The following is a 16,188-nucleotide window of genomic DNA, read 5'->3' as shown; positions in this document are numbered from 1 at the left end:
AGTCAATTGCGGTGCAATTACTTTTTAATAAACTTGGGAGGGAGCTGGCATATTGAAAGACATATTTATATGGAAGTCATGTCCAGGCTGGATGCATAGTTAACTTGCAGCAATGAGGAGGAAAGTCACTTTAATTCACTCATGACTTTGCTCTGATTTGGCAGGTGCATCTTCATCTGTGTTAATATCTGTCCAACACCAATTAATTACGTAAAGACAAAAGTTAAACTCCGTGTTGTAACGTTGGCCTCGAGTATGTCCTCTATCTGTGTGTTGTTTGCTATGCTAATATCATAAGTGTGTTTCTGCTGTGTTCACTTGTTTTAAATATATTAACCCAGACTTAAACAGATGAAGATATCTTATCAGCAAGCTGTGTGTGTGTGTGTGTGTGTGTGTGTGTGTGTGTGTGTGTGTGTGTGTGTGCGTGCGTGCGTGCGTGCGTGCGTGCGTGCGTGCGTGCGCGCGCGTGCGTGCGTGCGTGCGTGCGTGTGTGTGTGTGAGGTCTTTAAGAGGAGTTCTTACAGCAAGGTTTTGCAGTTTGCAGCACTCTGTCAGCTGATCTGATGTTTATGGAGGAATTATCATCACATAGCCAGAGGGTTCAGCAGAGAGATGCGGCGCCTCCTCGGGCGATAACTGGTAAAGTAGATTTTTGATTAAATCCTATTGGATTAGTTTTCCTAAAAAGACAGAAAACCAATAACTAGTGAAGTTGATGCAGACCGTCTAATTGAATCTTTGTTGAAAGTTCAATTTTGTTGCCACAAGAGACGTTTGATTACTTTGGTAGGATTGTATTGTTTTATAATAAGTGGCGCTTTCAAATAAAACACACATGATTTGTATCGTTCTGATCAGTGAGGCCATACGAGTCACTGACCAGGCAATAGGTATAAATCTAAAATTCGAATTTAGATATCAAATCTGCACTACTTGCCACCTTAGTCACACTTGGTTGGGTGTTGAACACTCACACTGGGCATCTGTTGCAATTAAATTAACTGCAGTGAAGTATTTTTCCAGCCCAGTGCACCCTTATCGTTCGTCCTGGGAGAAACATTCAGACGGGAACTCCACTTCTCTGCACAATGGTCAAACAACAGTGACTCGTATTACAAAGGCCAAGATTTCTTCGGCAGGAGAGGAAAGGTAGCCTCTCTGCCTCCTGCATGGATGTCCTCCTTCCAGTTGCAGCTGTTCTCAGCCTCTCCGCATCCCTCCCCCTCGGGAAGCCACCAGCTTCACCGTTGGCCCAGAGACCGTTGTCACAGGAAACCGGCAGACATCTGAGCCGCTGGCTAGGTTGACTTATACCTACTCTGGCCACGACTTAATGAAGTGTACACACTGCTGGGGTTCACTGGTAAACACATGCACACTCATAATCACACACAGCCGTACAAACACACACACCAGTTCATTAAGCAGCACTTAGTGTCTTAGTTAATAAATGACAGAAAGGAATATTGGAGGGCATATTTCCATGTTCATGGTGGAAAAGATACACAAGCACACACTATTCTTATTTATCTGTCACGTGCTCATAAGCACACACACAGAGACACATGCACTTTATTCTTTCCCCATCATTTAAGAACATGCCTGCAGCATGTTCAGCAGCACCCCCTGGTGTGGATATAATGCAGGGCGTCTCAAAAGAAGCGTCAGTGTGTTTGCTGGAGAGGAGGCAATAATTGCTTTGTTGCCTTGGATTGATCGGGTGCTGATGTCTGTCAGAAAAAGGTTTCAGACGGGCGCTGTCTGTGCTGACGGATGAAGCCGGCCAATAAACAAAGCTGTTTGTTTGAGTTGTCCTCTGGCAGGCAAGGAAGGAAGTAACAAGGCCTGCTCTGCCGGTGGATTATCTCTCACCTCCACTCAACAAGTTTGCTTTGTCAGTCGAACAATGTGAGAGACGGACAGATGAGAAAGAGAACAAAGCAACTCATTTGAAAGCATGTTGCCGGTGATTTTACTCAGGTCTGCGGTATTATTTACTTTTACAAGGAATGTTGAACATCCTTATTTATAGGCTTCACTGAGCCTGAGTTAAACTTTAGTGAAATTGTTATCCATTCAGTAGGGAGTGTATTAACTTTGCACCACAGTTAAAGATCTACAAGTCTCCCCCACTCAGGATGAGCTATTCCACTTGGAGGCAATAAGCAGTAAAATCAATTTGCCTTGCTTCATTGAGTCCAGCTATACAGTTAAAGGCCTCAGCTGAGTGTACTAGGCATCGCTAGTGAGATAAATGTGTATTTAACCTTTATTTTGCAATGTTAAACTGTCAAATTCTCTGCTCCCGCTTCGCTTGTTTTGATATCACATTCAGCCAGCCCACCACTGCTACTATTCCCAGCGCTGACACTCATACGCACACACTCATACGCACACACTCGACCGCATGTCTGTAACTCATATCTTTTGGCTGGGTGCCTGTCAGGTTGGCAGCCCTTTCTGTTTGTATGGCTTCAGCCGAGTGGAAGGCCTGGACATCTAACTACACACACTCTCATATATACTGTATATATCTATGCACACATGCCTGTATAATAATTGATAAGTGGATTGCAATCAGTGCGTGTGCCTCAGAGTTTTGGGTGTCTGCAAGTTTGTGCTGAGACAGATGTTGCAGCGGTCCTTGCTGACTAGGTGGGGACTGGTTGGTCATCACCGGCTGCGTGACGGCAGTTGCCAAGAAAATGCAAAAGGACAAGCTGAAAAGTCATAAGAGTTATGTTGTAAACTTCTGGAGAGGAATCTGACATATCACATCTCTGCTACTCTTTAAATGCAATTATTGGATTTCATTTGGCAGCTTCATAGACAGTATATAATTCATATGGGGTCTTGATTTTTTTTGTTGATGGGGTGGAAAGTTGCATATTGTAATGGTATGGATAGCCACACAGGAGATTTGTGGGAAACCCTGATATTTGTTTTCCGCTATGTACAATATGACAGTGCCTGTGTCCTGAGTGCACCTCACAGCTATGGGTGAATGCTCTCACGGCACACAGAGGCACTGTGGGCTTCACTCCAGAATCAACAGGTCACATAAACACAGCCTCTGGCAAAGCGAGAGGCCAGACAGTGTTACACTCAAAGGAGTAATATAATAAATCTGTAAACATCAAGCAACAGTGAAACTATGAGAATTTTTAGATTATATTCAACCTGAAGTCCATATTGAAATCATTAAGTCAAACGCTGCTCTGAAACAGTGTGAGAAAATCATAACAGCCTGTTGTTCTCTCTGCATATTGTGACATCCTGACCTGAAACTGATATAATCAGCCTCTCAAATCAAAACAAAGCCTCCTTTTTCTGCAGGCCATTAGAGAGAAAACTCATCTTATTCACCTCTGATTGGTGGATATTTGTAAGTGGACCATTTTTAATGATTGTCAGCTGTAGCTTAAGAAAGATGTAAAATTACTTCTTCTTTTTTTTTTAATTAATCTAAAAAAAAAAAAAAAAAAACATTTTCTCTTCTCTGTGTCAGGGTTCATGGTGAGATAGTTCACTGTTTTTGTGTGTGCAGTTGTGAAATTGTTGATATGCCTGACAACTGCATTTCCCCCGATTCAAATAACTGACGAATGCAACAGATACCCAGAGAGGAAACCAAATATTCCCTGTGAGTGCATCAACGTCTGTTTGGTTGAGTTTTAAAAATGTGGCCGAGCTGCATTGTGAGCGCATTTTAGTGTTGCTCACATCCGCTAAAACGCCTTATCTATCACATCAGCAATCAGTGTGATTTCACTGTGGAAACCGGCTTTGTGTTTGCTTTCTTTCTTTTCTTTTTTTTTTTTCCTGCAGACTCTGAGCAGGTCACCTCCACAGATGCTGGTGTTGGTCTTCGACTGCAGCATGGTGGTGTCAGTGTGGAGCACTGGCTGTTTTTGGAAAATGTAATATGATACATGATGGACATGGACTCAGTTCTCTGTTTAGCATAAAAAGACAGACTGAAAACTAAAGTTATTTTAATGCAGAGGGGTGAGAGAATGCCCATTGTTTTTTCAAGCTGTCATTGTAATTTAAGGATCTTACAATCCCTACTGAGCTCAGAAAAAAAATGTTCTGATTGGATTTATTTCAATATATTTGTCCAGATATATGGTACCAATGTCGATAACAATTTACTGTCTGCAACCCTGCTGGAAGCTTTTTTCAAGATGGTGAGGAAAACCATGTCGTTATTATCGTCAGCCTAGGCCAACAGTGCTAAATCATTGTGAGTAATCAAGCAAAGAGTTTAATTATTCCCGTCCATGCCAGGTCTCTTTGGGTGCAGGTCATGCTTGATAACTAGATGTAAAACATGTAGAGCAGAGGTGAGGAAAGGGCAGAGAGTGAGTCAAGGTGCTTCAGAGACGAAAACATCAGTGAATCAAAGCTCCCACTTGACTACACCTGTGAGACTCTGCAGTCTTTGTATGGTTTTCTGCCAGGTCAGGTAATACTAGAGCAGGTGGTGTAGTCATGGCGATGTAATATAAGGAAGTAGGGAAGTCCTCGAAGAGAGTGAGGTGTTAGTTGACAATGATAAGTAATTGAGTAAGAGGAAGTTCTTTTATTCAAAACCACAATTGCCACAAAGCATTACATCAGGGCTCTGCAACCTCTGGAGCTGCATGTGTCTCTTCACCCTTTCTGTTGTGGTTCCCTTTCCTATGTCAATATACAGTTCCATTGATTACGTTCATCCTCGATACCAAATCATCCAATCCAGGGTCACGTGTGGCACTGGAGTCAGTCGGAGCTGGTTCAGGTTAAAGGTAGTGCAGAGTCACCCGATAACCTTAAACGCATGTTTTTGGACAGTGGAAGGAACTCATTGTATATGGGGGGAAACCACACACATTTACTGTTATATTCGTTTTTAGGGTTAAATCTGTTTTTACAGCTCCAGACGAAAACTTTTGGTGGACAGGCCATAGACTCCTGCCCCTGTTGGCATGTCACAAAATAACAAAATGTAGTCAAATAATTTTTTTTTTGCAAACATGAAGGCTAGTTATAATAATAAAAACACAAGTCGACCCAACGGATCCAGAGGTTTGTTACACCAAGATAGAGACATATCTCACCTGCTTGTGCCATTGTAAAAAAGCACCAACATAGTTAAGGTTTCTCCTATTGGGACTAAAAATGTCTGGAAATAATGTTAGATCAATCAACATATAAAGCAATAGTCTCTCACCACAACCTTGGTCAATGATATTAAAGAGGGTTGTATTTATTTCAAACAACAATTTAGGTCTGTAACGGCCTAAATAACGTGTTAAAAATGATATTATCAGAGGATTAGAGGCTTGAGTTATTCTAATCATATTCAAATAAAACCGCTGTGTGCGCATGGCTAAATTCCACTTGAATAGATGAGTTGATGTTTCATCTATGATAACTTGTACAAATTAAAAATACTGTCAGACACTCAGCAGTGGACCAGCGCTGTTATTTGTATCGCTATTCATGGCTTCAGAGTATCGCAATGCGACCTCTGCTTTTATTGCACACAACAGAGCTTTTGTATGTAACTGCATAGTTATGAGACAGTAATAGTAGGGGAGAGTGGGAGTGTGCACTAGGATACATTCCTCCATAAATAAGTGATAGCGAGAATGTAACTGCAAACAGCAGGAAGCCCTGCCGCTCGTAGGACCTGGTGTTCACGGTCAAGTGCGCCACGTTGTCTTTCAACTGATGGGGCCATCATTTACTCAACGCTGGCAGCTGTGAAAGGAAGAATGACATTCTTGGGCCGATGAAGCGAGACACGATTCACTGGCAGATCCCTCGTGGTACACCAGAAGAAGGAGGTCATTTTGGGGGGACCTGGAATGCTGACAGGAAAAAGTACAGCAGGGCAGGTTGTATGCAGACCAAAGGTTGTAATTGTTGGTTGGGAGCAGCTGCTTTAATTATATGTTGGACTGACCTGGTGGTTGGTTGGGATGATGTATGTGTCATTCTCGAGGTTGAAGAATTTTGACACACGCTGCAGCTGCATCTGACTTCTGATTCCTTTACAAAGCTGCACCATTTGAAACTTACTATATTTGACATACTTTCCATCCATCTTTCAGGGATTACCATGTAGTTAATCAAGATTCACACAAAATATAAAAAAAACAAACATTTTATGATAGATAAAATAGCTAAGTGAATAAAATCAACATTGCAGCAGTAAAGTGTTTGTATTGGAGACTTCACTGGCTCTGAAACGGCACAGATTCTCATGAACTTCTTCAATCCATCCATCCATATAATTTTATCAGAATCAAAATATATTGCCAAATATAGTTTACACAGTACAAGGAATTTGTTTTGATGACATTGGTGCAACACAGGAGAACAAACAAGGTAAAAAAAAAGTGCAACAGGATTAACGTGGGAAAACAAGACAAAGCGGTGCACACCAACACACCGCAGCGGCCATCCGCGGCGCCATCTTGGATGGATAGCAAATTATCCAGTTCAAGGTTGCAGGACGCCTGAGCAGGATTAATTTCATTTTTTTTTCATTTATATAGCTCCAACTACAACACAGCCATATCAAGGCACTTTTACTGAGACAAATCCAAACAATTTCACTTGTACAAGCATAGACATTGATGGAAAGGAAAACTCCCTTTTAACGAGAAGAAACCTTTGCAGGTCCAGACTCGGAGGTGGAGACTTTCTGCTGTGCTGGTTGAGTTACAGCAGGAGTATCAAACACAAGGCTCGTGGGCCAAAACCGGCTGCAAGAGGCTCCAAATTCGGCCAAACAACGAAGTTAATTGCAAAAATGTCCATAAAACAAAACAGAGTTACTTTAAACCTTAAATTTTAGAAAAGGACAGGTCACATGCATTAAGGACTTGTCGGTATGTTTCTGACCTACTATTTGTGCTTAACTTGCTATCAGCGCGGCCTCTCTGCAATCCATCGAGCACTCTCTCTGTCTGAGGCTTAGCACCGCAGCATATCAGAGGGCGGAACCAGACAGAGAGTGAATGCAGGCAGACTTAGTCCCATATGCTGGGCATTATATGTCAGCTGTTACTTTGTGTTTGCTCATGCACTGACTCCACCAGTTTCAATTACATGGCCCACAAACTAGGCCATTGATCCCCTCACGTTTTCCTGTTAAGGTACGTCAATTTGTGCCCTCTTCTTGCACATTCAGATTGGGTCACTTACATCAGCAGCTGCGAGGAAATGAACTTGCGCATAGACATTACCCCCCCGCCACCTTAATCGTTTTTTTTAAGCACACATGCACAAAGCCAAAGAGAGTGTTTGCTTACTGTCAAGGCAGACAGGACCGCATTTCTTTTGATAAGCTGTAGAACATGACTACAGTGTCTCCTGCGAGGGTCATAATTGGAAGCAACACCGCCTGCAGGACCGCCGCTTGTCTTATTCTGCCTTGTTGATCAGATAACTCGATGGCGTATTAGCCGGCTGCCGTACACTGGAAGCAGTTTGGATGTGGCACAGAAGTAGGTTATGACACATTTGGATGCATGCAAGCGTCTGGTGGGCCCCTCAGCAGGGAAAGAAAGCTAAACAAGAGAAAGTTTCCAGACATAGTCGTGATAGGAAACAGGCTGCATATGTGTGTGTGTGTGTGTGTGTGTGTGTGTGTGTGTGTATTGTAGTTTGACACCTGCTAGTGTCTTGAGTTTTAAGAGAAGATGATTTCTTTTACTAGCGTCTGTTCCTTGCAATGCCCTGTACACTCTTTCTTTATTTACCCACATCTACATTCAGTCCACGACTGCTCCACAGCGGCTGTAGAGCTCTTAGCCTGAGGGTGAGGGTCTAGTCACTCTACGTCCTGGAATGCAGTTGACTTTCTAAATCCCCACCAGTCTATCCTGGGGCTGTGGGGCAGGGCCTATCTCAAGCCCCCTTTTTTTGCACGTGAGCTACGTCTGGAATCTCTAAGCAAGCAGTTAGCCGATTCCCCCCGTAGCCTCACTTCTTCACCGGCTCCGTGCGTGTTCCTCTCAACAGTGCAATGGAAGATGAAATTGTAGATGAAGACAAAGATCGCTCACTTGGCGAAGGTAATGAGCTTTCTGACATGCCGCCCACAAATGAATTCACATCCTTTGGAGGTTTGAGCGTGTTTTGTCTGCTGAGTGTAATTTGGTTAGCAGTGGGGGAAACTGTGTTTGTGAGTTAAAAATAGGACTGGAAGTACATGAGACGCGCTGCTGCTCCAAACTTGAGCGGGGGGGGGCGGGGGGTTGGCTGATGGAGCTGGTGACGGGGTGCGATCGTGATGCATCATCACACAGGATTCCTCCCAAATTATACCTGCTTTTTGTCTTTGGTGATCAAAGCAGCTCTGCGGCGTCTTTATAGGATTTGCAGGTGAAGACGAAATTAGTTAAACTGCCAAGTGAAATAGAGGAAATAAATGCAGTGGATGATCAAGAGAAAGAAATAGTAGCTTTGTCACCTTTGCAGTTGTTACCTCTCCTTCAGTCCTAAAATGTCTTTGAAATGAAAACATGGAGCTCATTATTCATTTATGGCTGAATACCTTCAGGATTTAAAAGAATGAAAGAAAGCCATATCAAAACAACCAACTTCATTTTGGCTTTTCACTCAAAATCCTGTCAATGTGGAGCCAAACTCTTCAAGAGGCCATTCATTTTCTGCTATTAACCTCTGAAAGGTGCACATTATAGCTCCAGCTCACTGTCTACTAAACAAGGCAGCAGATCAGCTTCCTTTATTGCCTTTTTCCCCCCTTTGTTTTCACACTTCAGCAACCTTTCTCCTCTCCTCTCCTCTCCTCTCCTCTCCTCTCCTCTCCTCTCCTCTCCTCTCCTCTCCTCTCCTCTCCTCTCTTCTCTTCTCTTCTCTTCTCTTCTCTTCTCTTCTCTTCTCTTCTCTTCTCTTCTCTTCTCTTCTCTTCTCTTCTCTTCTCTTCTCTTCTGTGTTCGACCATCATTGGGAGAAATTTGGGATTTGATGCTTTGCTTCAGGACAGTTCGGCATATGGAAATGGCGAGATGGGAGATTAAATCCACACCCTTGCGATTGGAAGACGACCCACTCTACCAAACACGCTTGCAGTATTTTTCAGTGGGAGGGTAGCACAAAACAGACATTTCCTCCATTGATATACTTATTAAAAATGTTTTTCCAATCAAACTTGTTGCAGCGCTCCGTTCCTACTCAATCATTTTTTTTTTTTGGTACAAAGCACTCGATGTATAAACAGATGCTTTTGATATCGTCTACAAATAATTCATTTTGCATCGTTGCAATAAGGAGATATCCTGAGTGTTTTTTGAACAGATAGATGTCCGCGCAGCTGTTCCACTTCAGTCTTCTCACTGCTAATATTGTGTTTGTCACAATAAATTGAGGAGTTATTGCAGAAATAATCAGCTGCATGAATATGTAATGAACTAGAACAACTGTGTATCAGATATTATGTGTGTTTTCGTGTCGGCTCAGGAGAAAATATAACCATCATTTTGGATCAAAACAAGCATTTCTATTTCATTTTGTCATGCATATTGTTACAGGTGGAAAATCAGAGTATTTCAACAAGAGTTCAGTCTAGTGTGTTTGCTTCTGATCAGGTTTTAGGTCTCTGGTGGCTGATTTAAACTGACATGTCCTCTTCATGACCTATGGAAGATCAAACACATATACACTTGTTGATGTCAAAACACATGAGCAGCACATATGCTTTAACCCTTTGCCTCTGTGTTCCCTCTTCTCGCGCAGAGCAATCCAAGAGCAACCTGAAAGTAACCTCCCCAGAGGACGCCGAGCAAATAAGCCGAAGACAGGCGTCCCCAAATGGGACGCCCCCTTCCAGAGGGGAGGCCAAAGGGAGCCGCACTGTCCCCCGAAGGCACACGTTAGGGGGGGCCCGCAGCTCCAGAGAGATCCTGGCTATGCAGCCGTCAGATATGGACAAGAAGAGGGAGGCCTTCCTGGAGCATCTGAAGCACAAATACCCCCATCATGCATCGGCGATCATGGGCCACCAGGAAAGGCTGCGGGAGCAGGTCAGTGGGTTGAAGGAGGGTGAGACTGTGCAAAGGTGCTGCTTTGCTCCGGATTTGTTGTGGGATTCTGAAAATTTCTCACAATCCCGTTCTCCACAGAATCACTTTGTACATGCGTAGGTGGCACATTTGGCACCTTGCTGATAAGAATATTTTCTCTCAGAAGCAGATTGTGACTTATTGTAGAGTCAAAGAAAAACAGATCTTGATACTGATGTTGCCCTGTCTTTCTTTGTGGTGTATGAAGACAGTTTTCTAAATATTTTACCGCTGCCAAGTGGCCAAAACCTTTATAATGCAGGTGTAATGTCACGATTGCGCCTTAAGAAACGAAGAAAAAAACAAAAAACAAGACATTTCAGTTCATCCATCAACAAAATTGAGTATGAATAAATACTGTATGTAAAATGCTTTTCTCAGTCATGGGAGTGGAGGTATTTTTTATTTTCTGTTTTGGTCTTCAGTGCAACAGTGGAGCAATTTCCTTCCTGTTTCTTGCCGCAGGTTAAATGTGAAGAGTATCCTATAAATCTGCTTGTCACATTTCTCTCCCACAGCTGTTGTGAAGCAAAGAGGTCCTCCCCCCCCCCCCCCCCCCCCCCCCCCCCCCCCTTTAATGAAGGAGCAGAGTGTATGAATAACAAACTATTTGAATTGGACGCACATGATTTTTTTGATCACGTCATTTTGGCGAGTTTATACCTTCAGACTGCCCTGTGTATTTGTAGAATTCAGTCATTCATTGTTCTTTTGAGAGCTTTTAGAGGTTATGTGCTCTGCAGTCAGTGGGAAGGGCAACACGGTTAGGGAGCAATAACAAGGTGCAGGTTTGGCTCACCTGGTCATTGCCTGATTGTTTGCTCTGGGTCAGAGGACACTGAAGGGAGGGGCACGCTGGTCTTGTTGCCAAAATAATTGAGGTAATGGTGAGACTGGCACCGAGCCCACGGGGGGAGCTGCAGACAATACAAGACATTTCAGACCTGCCAGAATACAAAATAAATCCGTTGTGTTGCTTCAATCCAGTGCACTGATCATACAAAACTAACACCAGCCAGCATGTAAGTCTGTATTGACTTGCGTTGTCCAGTGCGTTGGGAAATAGGGCAGACTTCGGCAGTGTGGTTGAGGTAGTCAGACAGGTAAGTTTGGATCTGCACTGGGGTGGAGTCAGAGTTGCCATAGTGACTCATGATGTCACCGCTGGAGGGGCTCAGCTTTCCAGTAGGTGCCTGTAGGAGAGAGCAGGCTGCATGAGGGAGGGAGGGAGAGCAGGAGAGTCGCTCTGCCGAGCGGGCTATGGACCTCAACATTGTTTGGAGGCATGGGGCTCTGCGTGCGTGAATCCCACACAGGAGTGAAATTAAACTTTGGATGCGGACTGGAATAAGTTTGTTACATCGGCGCCGCCATCAGAGGCAGTAAAGGTAGGATATACCGGGAAATCCGTCCGAGAAGTCGGTGCATTGCCTCAGTTTGCAGGCTGTTGTGAAAAGTGCGTGCATTGTGCGTGTTTCTTTCTTTCCTTTTTTTTTTTTTGTGTGTGTTGCTGTTGCTGTTTGGTTTTTTTTTGTGCGCGCGCTTGAAAATGCGCCGCGCTGCTGTCAGGTGCGGCAAACTTTCGGCAAAGCCTGCGCAAAACTTTACGCACGACTTTTAGAAGCGCTGCAAAAACGTAATTAAACACAACCGATTGATTGATTACTCACACTTGTCATGTCAACGTGTTGTGGTTTCCAGTCGTAAATTTACGAAGATGCACTTAGTTTCTACCAAATGTATGTGGCACATCTTCTATTGCGCAGTCGATTACATCAGATCGACACGCAATAGCGATAATATCGCAAGTATTAACTGCTTTTGCGGAACTATTTGCTGTTTTTACTGCACCTTTTCTCCCTTTTTTTTGTGGTTATGACACACTTTTTAGATAAAACAGACAGTTTTTCAAACGTCTAAGCCCTTTTTTGAGTTGTTATTTTTTTTCTATTGAGAGCTCTTAAAAAGATCCAAGGTTGAAACCTGCAGAGATCAGATGCTGTGTTTCTTTTTTTTTTTCTGAGCATAACCTGATGACACATGAAGACTTGTCTGTATTTGCAACATTAAAAAAAAAAAAAAGTAACGTGGAGTTAAATGTGAAAACCTTCAGGGAATGATTTTAGAGGACTTGGGGGGAGGGTGTTGCATTAGACTGCCTATATTGTGCCCAGGATTACTGGATTTACCCTGTACTATAGGGTTAGGTATTTGGCAACACTAAAGTGCTTGCAGGCATTTTACATCGCAATGAGAAGCAACAAGTACACAGTTAAAATGTTTCGTTATCTGATTTATTATATTATACACATTGTATAAGGTAGGGATCCATGCATTACTTTCTTTTGTTTTGGGTTTTCTGCACTAAATATTAGGTTTATGTTCTGTGGCTCCTGAGTGAGTGAAATAAGCTGAGACTGCTGTAGTGATCTATGTGTGCTGATTGTCAGTTTGATAGCCATGACACTTTCAAATTGATGTAAGAGCGAAACAGCTCATATGTTAGTCACATGTGTCGGGTTAAATCTGAGGTGATGGTGTCTCTTCAATTCATTATGTCAAGGAAGAAGATACAAGACCTTGACATGAAATGGACTAGTTTGAGCATGAGTTTCATGTAAATTAATAGTATAAATAGGGATGCCAGTCGTAACGCAATCATTTATTGAATAGAGAAGCAGTAAAAAATTTAACAAAACAGTAATTACAAGTGTATGGAAGTCTTTGTCATTGAGGATGTGTCGTTATTTATGTTTGAAGAGTAGCCACATAGTAAATCTCTGCTCACCACAATGTTGCTGTGGCTTTTGAGATGGCTTGTATAGGGGAAAGGACAGTTTTTTGGAAGTTCTGTCTCAGATGTAAAATGCCAGCCCTGCAGGAATGGCAACCTGAGTGGTAAAGCATACTTCATAGGTGAGTCGACGATGTCACCGGAGGTTTGAGTTACAAAGGCAGGGATTTATCAAGGTCAAACGGAGGTTGAGAAGATAATATCGCTTTGGTCTGAAAAGAGGATGACCTAGAATGACAATACACGCACGCACGCACGCACGCACACACACACACACACACACACACACAAATGAATAGGGACAGACCAACTTCGTCTTATATACGGTAGTGCTCAATTTCTTTTTCCTCCTCCCTCTGTGATCCTTAAACCCATAACAAAAGCGAGTGGTTTAATTTCCTCCACTCCTCATCAGGTCTGCAAAGGCCTGGATCCCACCCAGGGGAGATGAGATAACATCCCTTTGGCCCCACCGCCACCCATCCTCTCACCCTTGTTTTTTTTCCGTGCCCAGGGGCCTTGTTGAGCACACACAGAACTGCTTGACCGATCACAAACGCACATATGTTGAATTCCCCTCCTTCTGCCTGTGTGTCTGTGTGTCTGTGTGTGATGAGCTGTGACGAGCCAGGCTCCGAGGTTGTTTTTTTTTCAACAGACTGGAGCAGCCATGTTAGAGGAGCTGTCTGCAGCTCTGGGCACAAGACAGACAGAGCGATCGCCTCCAAGCTGTGATAATTCATAGCCTGATGAGAGCACAGGTTATAACAGTGCTGTGAGTGTCCTCTGGTACTTTTCTTTTTTTCCACAGGTGCTCATATTGCACTTTTCTGGTTTTGTATTAAATTGGGCTATGTTCCACAAAGTTAAAGTCATAAAATCTGTTTGATATCTTAATTTGGGATAAACATGTTAATTATAGTATTCAAATATTACTATTGAGATAAACTAAAGATGTCTCCCTTAGTAGTGGATTAGGTGTTTTTAATTATTGTATTTTAACAGTGTTATATCCAACACATGTTTAAAGTAAATCTCTCCACAGTTTTCATCTGTTTGACATGTTCAACATTAAACAGCTGTATGTGTATTTTTAAGTAGCCACAAAAAGGAACACCTGTCACAGTTCATTAGGAAAATAACACATGCATGTTTGAGTCAGAAATGAAAACACTTTTTTCCCTTCAATCTGTCAGAGCAGTGATAAGTTGCTTTTTGTGGCTTAAGCTATGAATTTTATGCCCCCCCCCCCCCCCCCCCCCCCAATAATGACTCATCTTTGATTTTTAGCAGGAGGGGGAGCAATGGTGGCTTCAAAGTTAGAGCAGAAAGCTTGTGATTGGATGGTTTGAATCTCACTGCTCACTGAATCCACTGAGGGATGCGACAGGAAGGTGTAAATCCTGTGCCAAGTCAAACATCCGGGTCACGATCCATTGTGACGGTCACAGAAAGGAGCAGTGGGAAGACAAACTCAGTTTTCAGAAATATTATGACCATTTACTAGAGGAGAATCTAAACAAAACATTTTGATGAGTCGTATTAGAGAATTCCTGAGTTAAACTCAGGATGGAAGACTTTCATTCATTTTGTATAAATTCTGGGACTTTTAATGGCACTTCAACATTTGTCTGGCCTCCCACATAGTTTTCTCTTTGGGTTTTTTTCCCCCATCTACACTCTTGCTCCCAAGAACCAAGGTCAGCAAGATAACATTGTGCATGCTCCAACTCCCTGCACAAGACTTGACCATGATCAGAAAAGAAAAATACCGCCAGGGTGAGTCTTAAAGAGGGGAGGTTGGTTTCTTTTTTTGACTAAGCTGCACACACACAAGAGTTGTTGTCCTTTCCTGGCATTGTTTCCCAGCAATGACCAAAAATCTGAAAGCTTAACCGGACAGGAAACTACAGGAAAAGCACAGGTGTTGTGTACAAAAAGACTGAGAACCCAATGATTTATTTTTACAATAAGCTTGTATTTGATTTTAAACTTAGTGCCACAGTTCTTCAGTGAAACATCTGTCTTTAATCATCATATTCTGCAAACCAGGAGCGGGAGCTGTTTTAATAGCTTCTGGCACCTCTGCATGAAGTGACACTTTGAGAGCTACCCTCAGTAACATAAACAAGAACTGCGGGGTTAATGGCGGGCATGCGTTGACCTGCGAGTTAACGGGGGTTATGTGGTTTTAGATTTTAGGGGTGCAGCTCCCCAAACAGGAGGACAAGTGGTCTGTGTAGTGGCGCCGAGGCTGTGCCTAATCCCAAGTGTCTTTGGGGGTGGGGGTGTTAAGCCTTTATGACAGAAGGCCCTGATGGACCTGCCACTGACCACTCCTGATAATGAGTCAAGCCAGACAGAATTTTGCACACTGTCTCAAATGCAATGCCTGTGTGTTAATCAGACCAGCTAATCAGGTCTGAGCTCTTTTCAGTACTCTGTTCTTGCAGAGGGACAGAACAGTGTCAGCCTGGCTTAAGTAAACGCCAGCAGTCGGAGTTACCTTCAGCTGTATTGTTTCTCCACTCCTCTGGCTGAACCGGCAGGTCGTCGTTATAGGCATCCTAAAAAGTCAGGATTGTCTTGAGAGATTTGCAGAGAATGCTACAGAAACGGGGACATTTTTAACCTTATGCCCCGACATTCCTTTAGGTGCAATTAGGACCATTTGTCAATACGGCCATTGCAGGCACAGGAGCAACCTTTTGCAGAACTGCTAATCAACTGAACTATGCAACTATGAAGAGGCAAAAAGGTAATTAAAATGTTAACAAAGGAGAATAGCAGAGTGATTTCTAATTTGCATGGTGACATTAATTGAGTATTTCTCATATCTATTTTTTGGCTCAGACTGAAGTTGGTCTCTTGTGGTCCTGGAGGGCCAAGTCCTCCAACGGTTTCACAGTCTTCTTGCTCCAACAATCTTGAATTTTTTGAACGTGTCAACAGCCTGCTAATGAACCACCTTGTACTGTCAGGGGTTTTTCAAGCAGGAACATGCTCAAACCATGCAGAACTGTGGCCCTCCAGGTCTAGGAGTGCCCACCCCTGGCTCTGAAAACTGGAAGCATTTACCTCTACATATGCATGATCACATTTTTTCTTTTTAAACCATGACATTTTGTATGAGATGGTGGCATAAAGGGCACCAAAGAAAAAGGAGTTTCAGTTTGACAGCCCAACCTTGGTGATATTAAAGTGAAAGTGATGTTTAAATTTGTATAATGTCTGACCAGAAATCACAAGCAATGTATGTACATATACAGTGGATTATTTTTTTTTTACAATTGTTGCAATTATTTATGT

At 42.9% G+C, this 16,188-nt stretch overlaps 1 protein-coding gene across 8 annotated transcripts in view; it reads left to right on the top strand.

Annotated features, from left to right (window-relative positions):
- kiaa1217 (KIAA1217 ortholog) overlaps positions 1-16,188 on the top strand; it is an 88,505-nt gene that overhangs the window by 34,422 nt on the left and 37,895 nt on the right. For 5 of the 8 annotated variants that reach the window (XM_080489829.1, XM_080489831.1, XM_080489830.1 and 2 more), the window contains one exon: positions 9,760-10,046. In XM_080489829.1, the coding sequence (XP_080345955.1) occupies positions 9,760-10,046 (287 nt within the window). Of the gene's footprint in view, positions 1-9,759; positions 10,047-11,282; positions 11,474-16,188 lie in introns of those variants that run through there. The other 3 variants (XM_080489837.1, XM_080489836.1, XM_080489834.1) reach the window with 1 other exon arrangement.

Source organism: Lipophrys pholis (assembly GCF_963383615.2).
Source record: "Lipophrys pholis genome assembly, chromosome: 20".
NCBI classification, from domain to species: Eukaryota; Metazoa; Chordata; class Actinopteri; order Blenniiformes; family Blenniidae; genus Lipophrys; species Lipophrys pholis.
This window is presented reverse-complemented; position numbering and strand designations above follow the sequence as displayed.